The 21185-nt window shown below is 45.9% G+C and overlaps 1 protein-coding gene across 4 annotated transcripts in view; it reads left to right on the top strand.

The window, feature by feature from the left end:
* The window catches only part of LOC129860840 (signal peptide, CUB and EGF-like domain-containing protein 3), a 135376-nt gene that overhangs the window by 63714 nt on the left and 50477 nt on the right, over positions 1 to 21185 (top strand). For 2 of the 4 annotated variants that reach the window (XM_055931669.1, XM_055931670.1), the window contains exons 5-9: positions 2466 to 2612; positions 3448 to 3564; positions 10432 to 10479; positions 14155 to 14271; positions 16251 to 16373. In XM_055931669.1, the coding sequence (XP_055787644.1) occupies positions 2466 to 2612; positions 3448 to 3564; positions 10432 to 10479; positions 14155 to 14271; positions 16251 to 16373 (552 nt within the window). The remainder of the gene's footprint in view (positions 1 to 2465; positions 2613 to 3447; positions 3565 to 10431; positions 10480 to 14154; positions 14272 to 16250; positions 16374 to 21185) is intronic. The other 2 variants (XM_055931672.1, XM_055931671.1) reach the window with 1 other exon arrangement.

The following is a 21185-nucleotide window of genomic DNA, read 5'->3' as shown; positions in this document are numbered from 1 at the left end:
AAAGGGCCAGTTCAGTTTGTTGGCACGACACGTGGAAAACAAGAGGGTGTAATTATGGAAGGCTATGAAGGCAGGCGTTAAAGTACATAAATAAGGCATTAAGGGTAAAACTAGGCTCAGCTCTTGTCTCTTTGCCATGGTTCGTCAGCACATTAACACTGACAGTATTTTCTCATCATCACATCATACAGTATGTCCTAAGGGCACGCACATGAAAACTGTAGAATGACTGTCCATGTACGATACATTGCAGTCCTCTATAGCATGTAATATATAATAATAACATAATTACCAATTAGCAGACATCTTTATCCAAAGCTTCTTACATGTGTGCATACGTTTTTGTATGGGTGGCCTAAATATGGAATAGGGTGCCATTTGGTGTCCTCTAAACACATAGAGGTAGAGGAGGTACAGGGGTGGGGGATGAGAGATGTGTTTGGTTTTTAATGAGATAGTGGGTTTGGGGCTTGTCACTACAGCTGTAATAGTGACATTGTCTCACATCGCATGGAGTCAAATCTCTGCCTGTGATCTATAAAGGTGTCATCCATAATACATAGTTAATACATAATACATAGTTAATACATAATACATAGTTGATACATAGTAGCATAACTCTCTCCTATCTGAGATATCTACTGCAGCCCTCATCCTCCACATACAACACCCGTTCTGCCAGTCACATTCTGTTAAAGATCCCTAAAGCACACACATCCCTGGGTCACTCGTCTTTTCAGTTCGCTGCAGCTAGCGACTGGAACGAGCTGCAACAAACACCCAAACTGGACAGTTTTATCTTAATCTCTTCCTTCAAAGACTCCATCATGGACATCTTACTGACAGTTGTGGCTGCTTTGCGTGATGTATTGTTGTCTCTACCTTCTTGCCCTTTGTGCTGTTGGCTATGCCCAATAATGTTTGTACCATGTTTTGTGCTGCTACCATGTTTTGTTGCTACCATGTTGTTGTCATGTTGTGTTGCTACCATGCTATGTTGACATGTGTTGCTGCCATGCTATGTTGTCATGTTGTGCTGCTACCATGTTGTGCTGCTGCCATGTTGTGTTGCTACCATGTTGTTGTCATGTTGTGTTGCTACCATGTTGTTGTTGTGTTGCTACCATGCTGTGTTGCCATGTGTTGCTGCCATGCTATGTTGTTGTCTTAGGTCTGTCTTTATGCAGTGTTGTGTTGTCTCTCTTGTCGTGACGTATGTTTTGTCCTATATTTATATATATATATATAGGCCGTCATTTTGGTAGGCCGTCATTGTAAATAAGAATTTGTTCTTAACTGACTTGCCTAGTTAAAATAAAGGTTGAAATAAATAAAAATACCACTGACTCCTGTTATAATTTATAACACAAGTGAGACCTGGGATGGAATCCTCTTGAGTCGTGGAAGGTGTTGTACAAGTGACCTTCATACATACATGAGATCAAAATGCTGTATCTGCATGGCCCTTGAATGTAGCTTTGAATGCCTAAAACACCCAGCTATTGTAAGATGGCTGTATATAATGGAGTCCAACAAAAGCATCCCTTTGTTGGGTTTGGACAAATAATGGGTCCATGCATCCACAGAAAATGGACCCATTTTAACTGAACCCAAGCATTGTGGTTAGAGTGTAGTAAACCTCTGACATGGGCTATGTGTTTTTTAGGCCTCTCCAAGCACGCCTCTGAGTTTGAAGAATGTGGCTTGAAAGTTTAAATGTCTCCTTAGTGTCCTCTTTTCGGTTAGGGATTACCTCAATTAAGCTTACAGGACTGCAGAATCAACTCCTGGTGGGAGTTAAATCCTTTCTCTAGGCGGGCTAGTTTTTATAGCCTGGCACAATGCAGTGTGTTCTAACAGGATATCATCAACACTGGACATTTGGAACAGGGACAACTGTGGATGTCAGTCACCAGGAGCAGACAGGGTTAGGGTGTGTGTGTGTGTGTGTGTGTGTGTGTGTGTGTGTGTGTGTGTGTGTGTGTGTGTGTGTGGGTGTGTGGGTGTGTGGGTGTGTGTGTGTGGGTGTGTGGGTGTGTGTGTGTGTGTGTGTGTGTGGGTGTGTGTGTGGGTGGGTGGGTGGGTGGGTGGGTGGGTGGGTCGGTGTGTGTGTGTGTGGGTGGGTGGGTGGGTGGGTCGGTGTGTGTGTGTGCGGGTGGGTGGGTGGGTGCGGGTGGGTGTGTGCGGGGGGGGGGGGGGGGGGGGGGCGGTGTGTTTGGTGGGAGAAGGCTGGTGGCAGGAGCTATAGGAGGACGGGCTCATTGTATTGGCTCGAATGGAAGAAATGGAACAGTATCAAACATATTGAAACCATATGATTGACTCCGTTCCATTCTAGCCATTACAATGAGCCTGTCCTGCTATATCTCCTCCCACCAGCCTCCTCTTATGTGGGTGTGGCATCTGGACAAGTAGTAAGTAGTACAATCTATTAGGTCACCTCTAACTCACTCTTCTCCCTGCAGTGCGATCAGAGGGCACCAAGGAGGGCCCCACCTGCATGGATAAGAACCATGGCTGTGCTCACATCTGCCGGGAGACACCAAAGGGAGGCATCGCCTGCGAGTGCAGGCCTGGCTTCCAGCTCACCAGGAACATGAGGGACTGCAAGTGTAAGTGGACCCCCTGCTCCCCTCTACACACGAAGCAGAGTCATTATAGTATGACTCCATATAAATCACTTATTATTACGGAAGGTGGAGCAGAACATTCAGCTCATTCTACCTTCCAATAGATGCATCCAACAGATTTTTAAAATAGCGTCAGAAACCTGTTGTTTCCAAGTGATTCTGCCAGTTTATCACACCAAATGATTTATACCGTCTGATAATTGACACAAGTAGAGTAACTAAGGGAGCGGTCAGCAGGTTTCTGTGAGACAGAGCCATTGTGATGGACAGCACACACTTCCTGTTGCCTTGCAACAAGGCTCATCCTGTCAGGGCTGGGGCCGGGGCTGATGGGGGATTTGCCTGTGTTTGGGTAAGGATTGGAGAAGTGTTATTCCCAAAAAAAGAGACAGCCCAGGAAAAGGGCAAAAGGCGCGGGGGTAGTAGAGTGCAGACAGGATGGAGGAGGAAGCCTTGGCTCTCACCCTTTGGCAGTCTGACATCGCATGTGTATTGAGAATGCTAATGTCGACACAATCAACACAACACAAACACATTCACACGTGCACACACACACACACACACACACACACACTAAAAAAGCGGTACTCTCATTCCAATATGAGTCCCGTGAGAATAAAACTCTGAACTCTGCAGTTCTGCTCCATTCCAATAAGTAGGTGATGGTTTAGGGGTGTGAGTTCCTTCACACCAAGGTGTAAATGGGAGGACTGCCTAAACGTCTCCATCACACCGAGGTTGAGAGGGTGATGATGTCACAGCACACAGATGACTGTGCAGCATGTTCCTTCTGCTCTAACTGTATGCTCCTTGACAGTGACCTGTAACTATGGCAACGGGGGTTGCCAGCACATCTGTGAGGAGACGGACCACGGCCCCAGATGTGCGTGTCACATGAAGTTTGCCCTGCACACTGATGGAAAGACATGTGTAGGTGAGTCAGCATTGGACGGGTTGTGGGAGGTAACTACCTGAAGGATGTGCTCTGAGATAGAATATGACATGTACTGTATCAATCATATCCACAACCTTACATATTATCAGGTAGTTCCAGAGGCATCTACATCACCAAGAGTCGACTTCTGCTGCTTTGGCTATTACACACAAAGACAAAAGCTGTGCCTCTCTGCTGCAGCCTACAGATGTGACCTTCTCTCTCTCTCTCTCTCTCTCTCTCTCTCTCTCTCTCTCTCTGGCTGCATTTGCTTTGCTCTTTCCTCTCTCCCTGCTTCGCTGGACACTGTGCTTCCTCTGCTTCCGCTTCACCACCCCATGTAGCCAGACGCAGCTCCTCTACTCTCTTAGGCCTTTGGTCAACTCCTCAATGATGTTACACTGAAAGTATACCTAATCAATCCCAACCTAAACCTTCATTGACATTTGTAAATGTTGTTTGCTATGGTTGACATGAAGTAATTAAATCAAGGCTGTGTAGAATGACCCATGGAAAGAGACACGTTGAACCGGACTGATTGGTGTTCTCTGTCAGGTGGATATATAGTATATTTTTAGTTCAGCTTTTGCTGTTTTGTAAGTGAATCGAGGCTGTGTATAGGCTGGTTGGCTGGTGTCGGTGGCTGGTCAGCTGTTTTGGTTGACTGTTTGGCTGGTTTCAGTGGCTGATTGTCTGGCTGGCTCAGTGTGTCTAGTCGTCGTCCCCCCCCCCCCCCCCTCCACCACGGTGCTGATGAGATCCAGGCCCATGTCAAGGCCTGGTCAACCACCCTATCATTACCACCGTACTCTAGCGAGGCTGCCAGGACGCCACAAAGTCTGCCGTGGCCAAATTCGATGTCTGAGCCACCATTACCAAGACCGAAGAGATCTGCGCCTGACTTGACAGATTAGGGAGCGCTCAGGCAGTTAGGGTCTTGGGTTTCCCTCCACAGGCTCTGGAGGTACGGTGGATTGACGGGGAGTTGTGGTAGCAGCCCACTCTGCGGTTTGGTGCTGATGCACTCCATCTCTCCAAGAGGCACTATTAGTTAATAAAACCACAATAAAATAAACAAACCACCAAACGAGCCCCTCACAGCGGGCTGACTGACAGGATGATTGGGACTGCTTCAGCCAGGCACTAACATTACTAAAGACAGCCAGACAGCACAGACTGGGAGATGGAGACTCCCAGTGAAAATGAATTGCCAAATAAGGATGCAACAGGGTTTTTTTTATAGCCGTAATGGAGGATGATTCAAAACTGAAAAACAACCAAAGCATCCTTTATGTAAATTAGAGTATTCTGTTCATATATCCCCAATATACTCAACTATAGTAGTTGAACTGAACAGTGACTACCACTTCAATGCTCTCAGTCCCATGAATAACACTGGAACAGGACCAACTAAACCATTGTTGACCATAGTAGTCCTACCGTGTCAATAGATTTCGTTGTTGTTTTTTTGTTTTTTTTAACTCATTGTGGTGATGCACTGTGCCACATCTTCATTAATACTGTTGTCTCAGTCTCTCCACCCAAACTCAGTCATCATTCAATGGGCAGTGCATAGCCCTCTTCTATTTGAAACATTTTGCCTTTCATCTTTCCTATCAGTCACTTTTAGTGCATTGTTGGGGGTTTAGAGTTTATGGGGCAAGTCTCAACACATTTACTTCTACATGCTGTAAACGTACGTATCAGTAAAGCTCCCCTATATGGAGAAAAACACACACATCAAATTAGCATGGTACGATATATCTAAACATATAGCTTACTTATTCCCATCTCTGTCACAGACACGCAAATAAGCTGATTTACTGTAAGGGAAACTCATCAGATTACCAAATCAAACGTTCCATTAAAGTTGGATTAACACACTGTAACCTTCCCTCTATGTCTGGTCTCCAGTGTGTTTGCACATATAGTAAGTTTCTCTAAAGCAAGAAGCGTAACAAAACAGAAAGGAGCAGCTATCATGTGGAAGTATTCAAGCTGTTAGTACAGCAGGTCATAAACCTCCAAATAACAGGCAGATGCAGACATGCTCAGGAACTGCATCATCTTAGGAGCGAGTCACACTATGCCATCCACACACACACACACACACACACAGTGGTGGAAATACTTGTCATACTTGAGTAAAAGTAAAGATACCTTAATAGAAAATGACTCAAGTAAAAGGGAAAGTCACCCAGTAAAATACTACTTGAGTAAAAGTCTAAAAGTATTTGGTTTTAAATATACTTTTGTATCAAAAGTCAATGTAATTGCTAAAATATTCTCAAGTATCAAAAGTAAAAGTATAAATCCTTTCAAATTCTTATATTAAGCAAACCAGATGGCACAATTTTCTTTTTTTACATTTACTGATAGCCAGGGGCACACTACAACACTCATACATACAAAGTATTTATTTTTAGTGAGTCCGCCAGATCAGAGGCAGTAGGGATGACCAGGGATGTTCTCTTGATAATTGTGTGAATTGGACCATTTTCCTGTCCTGTTAAGAATTCAAAAAGTAATGAGTACTTTTGGGTGTCAGGGAAAATGTATGGAGTAAAAAGTACATTATTTTCTTTAGGAATGTAGCGGAGTAAAAGTAAAAGTTGTCAAAAAATAGAAATAGTGAAGTACAGATACCCCTAAAAACCACTTAAGTAGTACTTTAAAGTATTTTTACTTAATTACTTTACACCTTTGGGTACACACACATATACACACACACACACGCACGCATGCACAAAAGCGCACACACATATATACTAACGGGTGGTCCATACTGCATATTCATTCTTATAGTAGTTGTGTGTTGCAGTACTTTTGACAGCGCTCTATCTTTCTGTCAAGAAGCATCACCTCAATGAGTAAAACAATCTGAGATACCCAAAATATTTTCGGCCTATGCTGGCATGGAATCACCCAGTCATATTTAATTTTCTTTACATTTTATTTAACCTTTATTTAACCAGGTAAGCTAGTTGAGAACAAGTTCTCATTTACAACTGCAACCTGGCCAAGATAAAGCAAAGCAGTGTGACACAGACAACAACACAGAGTTACACATGGAGTAAACAATAAACAAACCAATAACACTGTAGAAAAAAGAAAGTCTATATACAGTGTGTGCAAAAGGCATGAGGAGGTAGGCAATAAATAGGCCATAGGAGCGAATAATTACAATTTAGCAGATTAACACTGGAGTGATAAATGAGCATATGATGATGTGCAAGTAGAGATACTGGTGTGCAAAAGAGCAGAAAAGTAAATAAAATAAAAACAGTATGGGGATGAGGTAGGGAGATTGGGTGGGCAATTTACAGAGGGACTATGTACAGCTGCAGCGATCGGTTAGCTGCTCAGATAGCTGATGTTTAAAGTTGGTGAGGGAAATAAAAGTCTCCAACTTCAGCGATTTTTGCAATTCGTTCCAGTCATTGGCAGCAGAGAACTGGAAGGAAAGGCGGCCAAATGAGGTGTTGGCTTTGGGGATGATCAGTGAGATATACCTGCTGGAACGTGTGCTACGGGTGGGTGTTATAATCGTGACCAGTGAACTGAGATAAGGCGGAGCTTTACCTAGCATAGACTTATAGATGACCTGGAGCCAGTGGGTCTGGCGACGAATATGTAGCGATGGCTAGCCAACTAGAGCATACAGGTCGCAGTGGTGGGTGGTATAAGGTGATTTGGTAACAAAACAGATGGCACTGTGATAGACTGCATCCAGTTTGTTGAGTAGAGTGTTAGAGGCTATTTTGTAGATGACATCGCCGAAGTCGAGGATCGGTAGGAGTCAGTTTTACTAGGGTAAGTTTGGCGGCGTGAGTGAAGAAGGCTTTGTTGCGAAATTGAAAGCCGATTCTAGATTTGATTTTGGATTGGAGATGTTTTATATGAGTCTGGAAGGAGAGTTTACAGTCTAACCAGACACCTAGGTATTTATAGTTGTCCACATATTCTAGGTCGGAACCGTCCAGGGTGGTGATGCTAGTCAGGCGGGCGGGTGCGGGCAGCGAACGGTTGAAAAGCATGCATTTGGTTTTACTAGCGTTTAAGAGCAGTTGGAGGCCACGGAAGGAGTGTTGTATGGCATTGAAGCTCGTTTGGAGGTTAGTTAGCACAGTGTCCAAGGAAGGGCCAGAAGTATACAGAATGGTATCGTCTGCGTAGAGGTGGATCAGGGAATCGCCCGCAGCAAGAGCGACATCATTGATATATACAGAGAAAAGAGTCAGCCCGAGAATTTAACCCTGTGGTACCCCATAGAGACTGCCAGAGGTCCGGACAACATGCCCTCCGATTTGACACACTGAACTCTGTCTGCAAAGTAGTTGGTGAACCAGGCGAGGCAGTCATTAGAAAAACCAAGGCTATTGAGTCTGCCGATAAGAATACGGTGGTTGACAGAGTCGAAAGCCTTGGCCAGGTCGATGTAGACAGCTGCACAGTACTGTCTTTTATCGATGGCGGCTATGATATCGTTTAGTACCTTGAGCGTGGCTGAGGTGCACCCATGACCGGCTCGGAAACCGGATTGCACAGCGGAGAAGGTACGATGGGATTCGAAATGGTCAGTGATCTGTTTATTAACTAGGCTTTCGAAGACTTTAGATAGGCAGGGCAGGATGGAAATAGGTCTGTAACAGTTTGGGTCTAGGGTGTCACCCCCTTTGAAGAGGGGGATGACCGCGGCAGCTTTCCAATCTTTAGGGATCTCGGCTGGTAATAGGGGTTTCAACAATGGCGGCGGATAGTTTTAGAAAGAGAGGGTCCAGATTGTCTAGCCCAGCTGATTTGTACGGGTCCAGGTTTTGCAGCTCTTTCAGAACATCTGCTATCTGGATTTGGGTGAAGGAGAAGCTGGGGAGGCTTGGGCGAGTAGCTGCGGGGGGGGGGGGGGGCGGAGCTGTTGGCCGGGGTTGGAGTAGCCAGGAGGAAGACATGGCCAGCCGTTGAGAAATGCTTATTGAAATTTTCGATTATCATGGATTTATCGGTGGTGACCGTGTTACCTAGCCTCAGTGCAGTGGGCAGCTGGGAGGAGGTGCTCATGTTCTCCATGGACTTTACAGTGTCCCAGAACTTTTTGGAGTTAGAGCTACAGGATGCAAATTTCTGCTTGAAAAAGCTAGCCTTTGCTTTCCTGACTGACTGCGTGTATTGGTTCTTGACTTCCCTGAACAGTTCCATATCACAGTTGCATATCAGGCCCATATCAGCACCAAACTGCTTGGGATCTCTGTCACAGTGTCGCCGTGATGACACTGTCTTCCAGATGTCTTCCAGACTATTCGATGCTAGTGCAGTCCGCCACAGGATGCTTTTGTGCTAGTCAAGGGCAGTCAGGTCTGGAGTGAACCAAGGGCTATATCTGTTCTTAGTTCTGCATTTTTTGAACGGGGCATGCTTATCTAAGATGGTGAGGAAATTACTTTTAAAGAATGACCAGGCATCCTCGACTGACGGGATGAGGTCAATATCCTTCCAGGATACCCGGGCCAGGTCGATTAGAAAGGCCTGCTCGCAGAAGTATTTTAGGGAGCGTTTGACAGTGATGAGGGTTGGTCGTTTGACCGCGGACCCATAACGGATGCAGGAAATGAGGCAGTGATCGCTGAGATCCTGATTGAAAACAGCGGAGGTGTATTTGGAGGGCAAGTTGGTCAGGATAATGTCTATGAGGGTGCCCATGTTTACGGATTTAGGGTTGTACCTGGTGGGTTCCTTGATAATTTGTAAGAGATTGAGGGCATCTGGCTTAGATTGTAGGACTGCCGGGGTGTTAAGCATATCCCAGTTTAGGTCACCTAACAGAATGAACTCTGAGGCTAGATGGGGGGCGATCAATTCACAAATGGTGTCCAGGGCACAGCTGGGAGCGGAGGGTGGTCGATAGCAGGCGGCAACAGTGAGAGACTTATTTCTGGAGAGATTCATTTTTAAGATTAGAAGTTCGAATTGTTTGGGTATAGACCTGGAAAGAATGACAGAATATTGGCATATCTATGGCAACAGAGGATGGAAACAGTGCATGCTGTGTGTGCGGTCTCCTCGCTGAGGTAAAGAATCCTCAACGGTTCTCATGCGTTTCTATGAAAACAGAGAGTGACATGTGTAATCCCTAATTCACCTGAATGACACCAGAGGAATACATGTTCTAAGCATGTTGAAGAGAGTTGAGTGTCACACAGCATAACACAACAGTAGCACCATGCTGTGCGATGCCACAACTTTCCTATTTTTAACCCTGAATGCCTGGCAGCAAAGCATGATGGTGAATCTGTCCGTCTATGACCTGTCTTCTCTTACTAACCACTAACTACTGTATATGACTCTTGCTATAATGGCTTGCAGAGTTTGCACTAACTTGGCTTTACCTCAAGTCTGCATCCTTCTTGAACGTGTGGCTCTTGTATGTGCATGATTGCATGGTGTGGGTTTCTGCCTTTGTCTGCCTTTGTCATTAGAGGTGACCCTTTTGTTCTAGCGAGTTATCTATCATAGCCATTTTCTGTTTTGATTTAGAATGTACACAACATTGTCTGGCCAGCCATCCATTCGTTATCAATAGTACAATTATTATCAATAGTTTTGCCCTTGTGACAAATCAATGGTTTTCTGCAACTCCTCTGGGCATTGATTCTGAGTGTTTCATCTGGGAGAGATGGATGACTTATGTGTTTCATGAATATGCTTAGTGAACCCAGAAATGGGGGCAATTCCATTGAACAGTACACCACTAAAGTACGGTATTATATACATAGAGGATTATTCTCATGATGACATCTCAGATGTTCGGCGCATGTTTCTAAATGGAGCACTAAAGCAGTATTTTTGCAATGTATGTGTATGTGTGTGCAGGGGAGAGGAGTCTCCAGAACCAGGCAGCCCCACAGCTGTTCCCCAATGGTAAATATCTCTGTTCCTCCTCTCTGGGGGGCTCCACTGACCCCCTCCTCCTGACTGCGCCCCTCTGTCCTTCCATGTGGGTGTGGGGTGTAGGCCGACCGACCCGGGGGAAACTAACTAACCTAACACACATTGCACCCCTCCCAAAGGGGCATCATCCCTCTCTGACCCCTGACCTTTGACACCTCCCCACCTTCCTCTTCCTTCTGTGAATGCCCTTTCAATAACAATGGTGGCTGCCCATGTCAAACCACGCCTTTTCAAAACACAGCTGCTGTTAGGAAAATAAGCCTTCAACTTACCAGCACAAAACAATATGATGAAAATGAAAGACAGGTAAGAGATATATGGGATGTATTGAATGCTACAATATAGAGGCTTTAGAATAGACTTCCTGGATCTGTATCATAGAGCAGCCCTTCCCTACCTAGAGTTAATCCCTGGCCAATCTGTTCTGTCTGACCCTTTCATAAACGTTCTATGCCTCCTTTGATGGCTGTATGTGGATGTGCTGGTGAAAGCTAGGCTAAGTGAATAGCCCGACTCAAAGTCCTCAACCTCTCTCTTCCAATTACTGTGATGGCTCTTTAGAAACAGGCCAAGCCAAGGGCCCTGATGTTTATTTGTGTTTTGATACAACTGCTAGGAAGAGAATTAAGCCCTGTGCTGTGCCGAGCACCTATCTGTGGCCGGTTTTGGAATGCTTTCACAGAGTGTTAGTGCTTGAGAGGGAGCCAGAGGCACGGCCATGACTTGACACTCAGCCACACAATAGACTGAACATAGAATACCTCTCTGTTCTAAAGTTTCACGTATTCTTCCACTTGGAGAAATGTACATTACAGGTTTGATGTTTTTCAAGATTACGCTTAACATTTAAGATTGGGTGTAGAGTGTACAACAGTCACTCTCTCTATCAAGCTCAATATTATGATCAATATGATTTGGAGATTTACTTTTTTTGCTGTATAAATTATGCTGTTATGATCTGACAGAAGTGACAAGAAAAATAAGCAGAGAGAGGAAGAGAGAGGGAGAGGAGGAGGGAGAGAGTGAGAGGGAGAGAGAGAGACAGGGAGAGAGAGGGAGAGAGGGAGAGAGAGAGAGGGGGAGAGAGAGAGAGAGGGGGGGGGGGTAGATCATTGTGAGTGAGTTACCATGGTGGCTCATGCTTTCTGCTGAGGTTTCAGTCAGCTCAAACCGAGCTCAAAGAGCATTGCTTAATGAGCCCAGAAATCCATACAGCCAAGTCTGACAAAAGCTCGCTCTTGGGGTTGCTTTCAAAGCTAAAGCAGTAAAGGAAATTTGCAAACCATTTTCAGGGGTTGTTATCGTCCTATTGTTTTTTTTATTATTGAAAAAGCATTCCCTACATCATTTTTCTTACGTCTGAAATAACCTTTTTGTGCACTATTTTCAGAATAACCCAATTCTAACTGCATGTCTGCTGCTAGGTGAACTCAGAGGCTTGGATTTGGAGGTGTGTGTGTGTGTGTGTGTGTGTGTGTGTGTGTGTGTGTGTGTGTGTGTGTGTGTGTGTGTGTGTGTGTGTGTGTGTGTGTGTGTGTGTGTGTGTGTGTGTGTGTGTGTGTGTGTGTGTGTGTGTGTGTGTCTGTGTTTCTTTGTCGTTGTTCAAATAAACCATATATAACTCAATGCTGATTTCTCATTTTGAATGCTTATAAAATCTTTGGTTCAACTATCCAATTGGTGGTAACAGACAATTTCCTCCCAAAATCAAATGTATTTTATTGGCAACCAGCAAGAGGTATGTCGCCCCTTGGCAAACAACCAAAGCTTATCACCACGTAGGTGTAATTTGGCAGTCAAATGACAAAGCTTTGTTATTGCTTCTGGGAGATAGGTAAACTGTACATTACATCAACATATGGAACTGATACAAATCAACACCGTACATATCAGAGCCTTCATATTGTGAATATTTACAAAAGTCTGCCCATATAACCCAATACACTGAGTGTGGACGTGGCTGGTCTGCATCCTGCATCCAGAAAACACAACCCACACACATACCAGAGCGTGTCTCCCTCTTCCTTTTTGGCAAGCCATAATCATCATAAATATTTCTCTACCCTCATGATCATTAGTGTTTGGTGTGATACTGCCTCTCTTAGCGTTTTGGAGGCATGTCGTGACAGTGCTGCATCACCCTGTCTGCCAACTCTCAGTGCCTCACAGACAGTGTGTGACTTGGACAAACACACTGGCTGTGCCACTCTCCCCCGCACAGCACCACCGTGGTTCGCTAGGAATGCTCTCTCTCTCTACCCCAGCGCAGCACCCATGGACTTCCACAGGATGGCTGAGTCATGGTCTTTAAGTTACAGCCAGAGCCAGCCCCAGGCCCATATCAGCACCAAACTGCTTGGGATCTCTGTCACAGTGTCGCCGTGATGACACTGTCTTCCAGATGTGAAACAAGCAATAAACACTTAAACACTTTCTCCCACCTAAATAGCATTCCTTGATCTATGACTTGCAGTAGAGTTGATGTGTATCAAAAGGGTTTGGTCTGCCCCATCATGGCTGCTCCCTGCAGCACAGTTTTATGTTAGCTTAGGTATTCCCCACAGAGATTCAGTTATTCTCTGTGGAGACTGGGGCAGCTGTACTTCCTCTGTGGTGCCACGTGTGAGAAGCCCTCTCCATACCAGTTTCAACCCTCTCAGCAGTCTGCGGTGAAGCCCACGGCCAGGCCAGCTGTTCTGGTGCACTTTATGAGATAGGCTCTTGGGTATTTAATAGACCTAGTTTGTGAAATAACTGCCGACTGGTATCCCTCAGCTTATTAGAGGAAAAGTGATGCTATGTGCTTCTCTAAGAGTGACCAGATGCCCTTGTAGCAAGGTATCGTGATTTCCCCGAGTAGATCAGGTTTTGTTTTTTAATGGTGTTATTTCTCCAGAGTGTTTGAAGCTTTTGGCGATGGCTGCCAAAAGCCTGTTACTGCTCGCAGACGGACACCAAGCTCTTTAAAGTGCTAACAAATTTCTTCTCTTCTGCTTTTTGTTAAAAGTCAGTCTTTTCTGTGAAATGTGTCAGTGTCTAGAGAGGAGCTGGACTACCCTCCCTTCCCTGACTAAATGACCTCCATTCTTCAAATCAATCAGGCTAACTCACGGACTGGCCCGGTGAAATTGCTTTTTTATCCCCAAAATGCCTGGAAGCTCTTGTCAAAGCCAGGGTAAAAAAAAATGATTTTGACCTCAACTGTCTGGAGGAAGAGCTGCCGGCCTCATGAGAGGAGTTGGTTGATGTCATGTGAGGAAGTTGGGGGAGGAATGGGGGTGGGGGGAGTTTAACTCACCTTGTCCCAAAAGCAGCCAAACATCCACGTGTGCACACACTCATTTGTTTATGTCTTGACACTATGCTCTTAGTACTCTGATCCTCTATCATTCATAGTATCATGTGTTGCATTATCTAACTGTGCTCTCTTGTTCACTTCCCTTGTTCCACACAGGAGCAAACTACTGAAGCACTTTCCTGTCTCTTCTCTGTCTTTGTATTATCCTCTTTGGAACTGCATTCTATAATAGACATATTTTTGAAAGGATAATGAAAAACATCCGGTTTTGGGACCAGTTCCACCACCTATAGATCCCGGTGTGTGTGTCTAACTGTGATGTACTGCATGTGTGTTTCTCTCTGCAGAGACGTGTGCAGTGAACAACGGTGGCTGTGACAGCACGTGTCATGACGCGGTGACCGGAGTGCGCTGCAGCTGTCCTGTTGGCTTTACTCTCCAGCCAGACCGCAAGACCTGCAAAGGTAACCTAACACACATACATAAAGCCAGTCTCCCACTCTCACCTCTCATCCTCTCAAACAGCAACTATCCACCCGTCAATTACATTATCTCCACCCCTTTCACATTGTCAATCATACAGTCTCCCAACCTCTCACACATACAATGTGTTATCACTAGACTTAACCCACACGTTGTCCTTCATGTTCTAAAGCATAGCATTCTGTCAGTCACCCAAGCTCCACCCTGTTACAGTACCAGTTAATCCTGTCAATCATTATTTTCCTTCCTAAACTATCCACTCATCCTTTGTAGTGTTTCCTTTTGGTCTATCTGTCTGGTTCCTAAGTTTTTACTGCCCCACCCACCCCACACACACACGCACGCACTCACTCACTCACGCACGCACGCACGCACGCACACACGCACGCACGCACACACACACACACACACACACACACACACACACACACACACACACACACACACACACACACACACACACACACACACACACACACACACACACACACACACGCACAGTGGCCATGGAGAGCAGGGACCTGACACTCTAATCAGAGATGCATTGTAGGCTCGTTGAGGCGTGTAGGACTGCTGCTGTCTGGTTCCCCAGTGGCGCCTTTGCCACCCTGCTCTGCCTCATCCCCTCTGTCTCATCGAAAGCCTCTGCCTCTGTCACAGCTCTTACATTGGGATGGAGTGGAGAGTTGAGGTCTAATGATGCCAACACTTCAATACTGTATATATTCGAATGACCCTGCTGTTCTGGGTACTGCTTTGGCAGCAAATCCATTTGTCAAGCTACCCATATGTTGTTGCTGTCAAATACAAATAGCTTGATATCCTCACAACTTATCAAAAGCTGTTCTTAATTTATACAAACAAGAGCATGGGAGTAAGAACGGTTTAGATTAGGAGTACATTTCAAGGAGATAATAACAGAGAGAGAGAGAGAGAGAAGAGCTCTGTGGAGAAACTCAAGACTGTTGATGCTGCCAAAAAGCCTAGAATAGGAGTCTGCTTCCCCTTCAGTACTCATAACGTTACGCTATCAACTCTGATAAAAGTACATTGGGTTTATTAGTTTGGTTTGAGAGGAAAGAAAAGGAAAACAACCTCAGACAGCACTGGCAAGAGAAAACAGGGGCCCGCTGCGGGCAAGGGACCTCTCAGGGGGGAGAGATGAAGAGAGAGACAGGAGAGAATTATTATTTTATTCAATTTCTGATGCATTTATTTTAACCAGATGATGTACTAAACTGTCCCTCAAGAGACGGATGCTTCATTTACAATGATGATTCAGAGTTAGTCTGATCGAACCTGCCAGTCCAAGTCCCGATCAAAGCCCGGGTGAGCCATATAATGTATTGATTTGTTATTGACGATGAAAAGAATGGTCGAGCTGTGGTGGGGCTGTGCTGCTGAGACATAGTTCTCCCCTTGCTGTCTCTGTAAGAGCTGTGATCTATTCTAAACACATACAGACCCAGATCATACCCGTCCCAGATCTAAGGAGAAATCCCTGATGCACTTTCCCTGTGCATCTCTCTCTTCTCTCTCTGGGATGAGTCTCCAGTCAGCCGTGTGGATCATCGTACTCTACTTAACACCCCGACTGCTAGGCCCCAGAGTCATCCATCACACATACATATTTCAGCCCTCAAACGCACACCACATCCTTGCCCTCTATCTCTCTCTTCCTCTCTCTTTCTTTTTTTTCTTTCTTTCTTTCTTTCTTTCTTTCTTTTTCTTTCTTTCTTTCTTTCTTTCTTTCTTTCTGTCTTTCTTTCTGTCTTTCTATCTCTCTTTCTTTCTCTCTCTCTTTCTCTCTCTCTCTTGCTCTCTCTCTCTCTCTCTCTCTCTCTCTCGCTCTCTCTCTCTTGCCCTCACCCTCTCTACTGCACCTTCTCTTGTTCTTTCTCTCTCTTCCTTGTCTGTGCTTTGGAGTGAGTTCTCTGCTGTATGTGTTTTCTGTCCTCAGACATTGACGAGTGCCGCCTGAACAACGGGGGATGTGACCACGTGTGTCGGAACACAGTGGGCAGCTTCGAGTGCAGCTGCAAGAAGGGCTACAAGCTGCTGACCAATGAGAGGACTTGCCAAGGTAGGAACCCACCCCCCCAACCAATCATCGGCTACCGCCTGTTCTGTGTGCCCTTCACCTAATGACATAGATTTAGGTGGTTATGAGTTAGGCAGGTTGTTTATTCACCCTGTTACTGAGGTGAATGGGAAGGTAATATCATTGTCGTGATAATAATAAGTCGTCTTACTCCTCCCTAATTGTTTTGGCTTCAGCTTGCTGAGAGGAGCTGCCAAACCAGGCCTCTCTCTAGCTTGTTTGTTTCTAAGATTTGGCGGTAGCCGTAGTTCAGCGGGAGCCAGCGGAGCCACCCACAGAACAAATAAACAGTTTGCCATGCAGGCCTACTACTACAGGTGTGGAATAAGTGCTCTAAGTCTAAAAAACCTCTGGGTCTTGACTTAGGCAAACCATCTCCCTCCCAAACATCTGGCACTGCTGGGAAGAGAAGCCAAGGCAAGAACTATGGAACTATGGAAATGAGTGTATTGATGTGGTCAATCAGTATCAAGGCTGGTACATATCAGTGACATGCCATGGGCTCAACATTGAAACACATCATCCCAAGCATGCACATCTATGACAAGTATGGGCATTTAAAGTGTATGCTGTCCAACTCACTGTAAAGAGACCAACTGTTTCTGTAATTGAAGTTGAGAACGTGTAAAGGTACATCAATCTGACTATTTGGGGGTCAGCTCTTTCTCTCCTCATTTGGAATCTATCTAGATAATGCTGTCATTTGGCAGATGCTTTTAGCCAAGGCCTCTCACATTTAACACAAACAATATGACCCAAGGGAGAATTGAAAACACATCTTTAATGTTCCTGTAGCACTTCACAACAACCAACTCAGTCACATGGTCTTGGGAATATTCCAAGCTGAGAGGAGGAGGGTGATGTTGTGTTGTATGTGAGTAGGGCTACTTGGGAACAGTGTTGAGATTGTTAGGAACAGTTTGTTTTGTCTGCAGATTAAGGGTGTTGATAAAACTGGCCTCCAGTTAAGTGAGGTGTTGTCAAGCCAACATCCTCTGCGACACCCCTGTGCTATGCTGCACCACACCACACTACATCACACCACACCACAATACACGACACCACACCACACCACATCAAACCACACCACACTACACCACACCACACTACACTACACCGCACCACACTACACTGACACCACACCACACTACACTACACCCACACCACATGACACTACACCACAACACACTACACTACACCACACTACACTACACCACACCACACTATACCACACCACACTACACTACACCACACTACACTACACCGGACTACACCACACCACACTACACCACACTACACCACACCACACTGCAGCACACTACACCACACCACACTACACTACACTACACCGCGCCACACTGCACCACACTACACCGACACCACACCACACTACACCACACAACACAACACCACACTACACCACACTACACCACACTACACTACACCACACTACACCACACTACACCACACCACACTACACTACACCATACCACACTACACTATACCACACCACACTACACTACACCACGCTACACTACACTACACCATACCACACCACACTACACCATACCACACTACACTAACCTACACCACACTACACCACACTACACCACACCACACCACACCACACTACACCACACTACACTACACTACACCACACTACACCACACCACACCACACTACACCATACCACACTACACTACATTACACCATACCACACCACACTACACTACACCATACCACACTACACTAACCTACACCAGACCACACTACACCACACCACACTACACTACACCACGCTACACTACACAAGGCTACACTACATTACACCATACCACACCACACTACACCACACTACACCACGCTACACTACACCATACCACACCACACTACACTACACCATACCACACTACACTAACCTACACCAGACCACACTACACCACACCACACTACACTAAACCACGCTACACTACATTACACCATACCACACCACATTACCCCACACCACACTACACCACACCACACTACACCCCACTACACTACACCACGCTACACTACACCACACTACACTACACTACACCACACTACACCACACTACACCACACCACACTACACCACACCACACTGCAGCACACTACACCGCACCACACTACACTACACTACACCGCGCCACACTGCACCACACTACACGGACACCACACCACACTACACCACACAACACCACACCACACTACACCACACTACACTACACCAGACTACACCACACTACACCACACCACACTACACTACACCATACCACACAACACTATACCACACCACACTACACTACACCACGCTACACTACACTACACTACACCATACCACACCACACTACACCATACCACACTACACTAACCTACACCACACTACACCACACTACACCACACCACAACACACTACACTACACTACACTACACCACACCACACCACACTACACCACACCACATCACACTACACCACACCACACCACACTACACCACACTAACCTACACCACACCACACCACACCACACTACACTACAACACACTACACCACACCACATTACACTACAGTACACTACACCAAACTATACTACACCACACCACACCACACCACACCACATTACACTATACCACACCACACTACTCTACACTATAACACCACACTACACTACACCACACTATGCTACACCATACTACACCGTACTTCACTACAACACACCACACTACAGTACACTACACCACACTACACTACACCACACCACACTACACTAACCTACACCACACCTACACCACACCTACACCACACCACACTATACCACACCACACTACACCACACCACACTATACCACACCACACTACACCACAGCACACTACACCACACCACACTACACTACAACACACTACACCACACCACATTACACTACAGTACACTACACCACACTACACTACACCACACCACACGACACTACACCACATTACACTATACCACACCACACTACACTACACTACAATACCACACTACACTACACCACACCACATTACAGTACACTACACTACACTAACCTACACCACACCACACCACACCACACCTACACTACACCACACCACACTACACCGCACCACACTGTACCACACTACACCGACACCACACCACACCACACTACACCCACACCACACGACACCACACCACACTACACCACACCACACCACACTATACCACACCACACTACACCACACCACACTACACTACACCACACCACACTACACTACACCATACCACACCACACTACACTACACCATACCACACTACACTAACCTACACCATACCACACTACACCACGCTACACTACACCAGGCTACACTACATTACACCACACCACACTACACCACACCACACTACACTACACCACACCACACTACACTACACTACACCACACCACACTACACCACGCTACACTACATTATACCACACCACACTACACTACACCACACTACACTACACCACACTAACCTACACCACACCACACTACACCACACCATACTACACTACACCACGCTACACTACACCACGCTACACTACATTACACCATACCACACCACACTACACCACACCACACTACACTACACTACACCACACTACACCACACCACACTACACCACACCACAACATACCACACTACACTATTCCACACCACACTACACTACACCACGCTACACTACACTACACCATACCACACCACACCACACCATACCACACTAACCTACACCACACTACACCATACCATACTACACCACACTACACTACACCACACCACACCACACTACACTAACCTACACCACACCACACTACACCACACTACACTACACCACACTACACTACACTAACCTACACCACACCTACACCACACCTACACCACACTATACCACACTACACCACACTACACTACACCACACCACACGACACTACACCACATTACACTATACCACACCACACTACACTACACTACAAAACCACACTACACTACACTACACTACACTACAACACCACACCACATTATACTACAGTACACTACACTACACTAACCTACACCACACCACACCTACACCACACCACACCACACTACACCACACTACACTACAACACACTACACCACACCACACCACATTACACTACAGTACACTACACCAAACTATACTACACCACACCACACGACACTACACCACACTACACTACAACCCACCACACTACAGTGCACTACACCACACTAAACCATACTACACAACATGACACTATACTACACCACACTATACCACACTACACTACACTGTACCACACTACACTATACCACACTACAACACCACACTACACTACACCACACTACACTACACCACACTAAACCATACTACACAACATGACACTACACTACACCACACTATACCACACTACACTACACTACACTAACCTACACCACACCACACCACACCACACTACACTACACCACGCTACACTACACCACACGACACCACACCACACTACACTAAACCACTCTACACCACACTACACCACACCACACTACACCATACCACACTACACTACACTATACCACACCACACTACACTAACCTACACCACACTACACCACACCACACTACACCACACCACACTGCACCACACTACACCCACACCACACCACACCACACTACACTACACCCACACCACACGACACTACACCACACCACACTACACCCCACCACACTACACTACACCACACTAA

Source organism: Salvelinus fontinalis, chromosome 8 (assembly GCF_029448725.1).
Source record: "Salvelinus fontinalis isolate EN_2023a chromosome 8, ASM2944872v1, whole genome shotgun sequence".
NCBI lineage: Eukaryota > Metazoa > Chordata > Actinopteri > Salmoniformes > Salmonidae > Salvelinus > Salvelinus fontinalis.
This window is presented reverse-complemented; position numbering and strand designations above follow the sequence as displayed.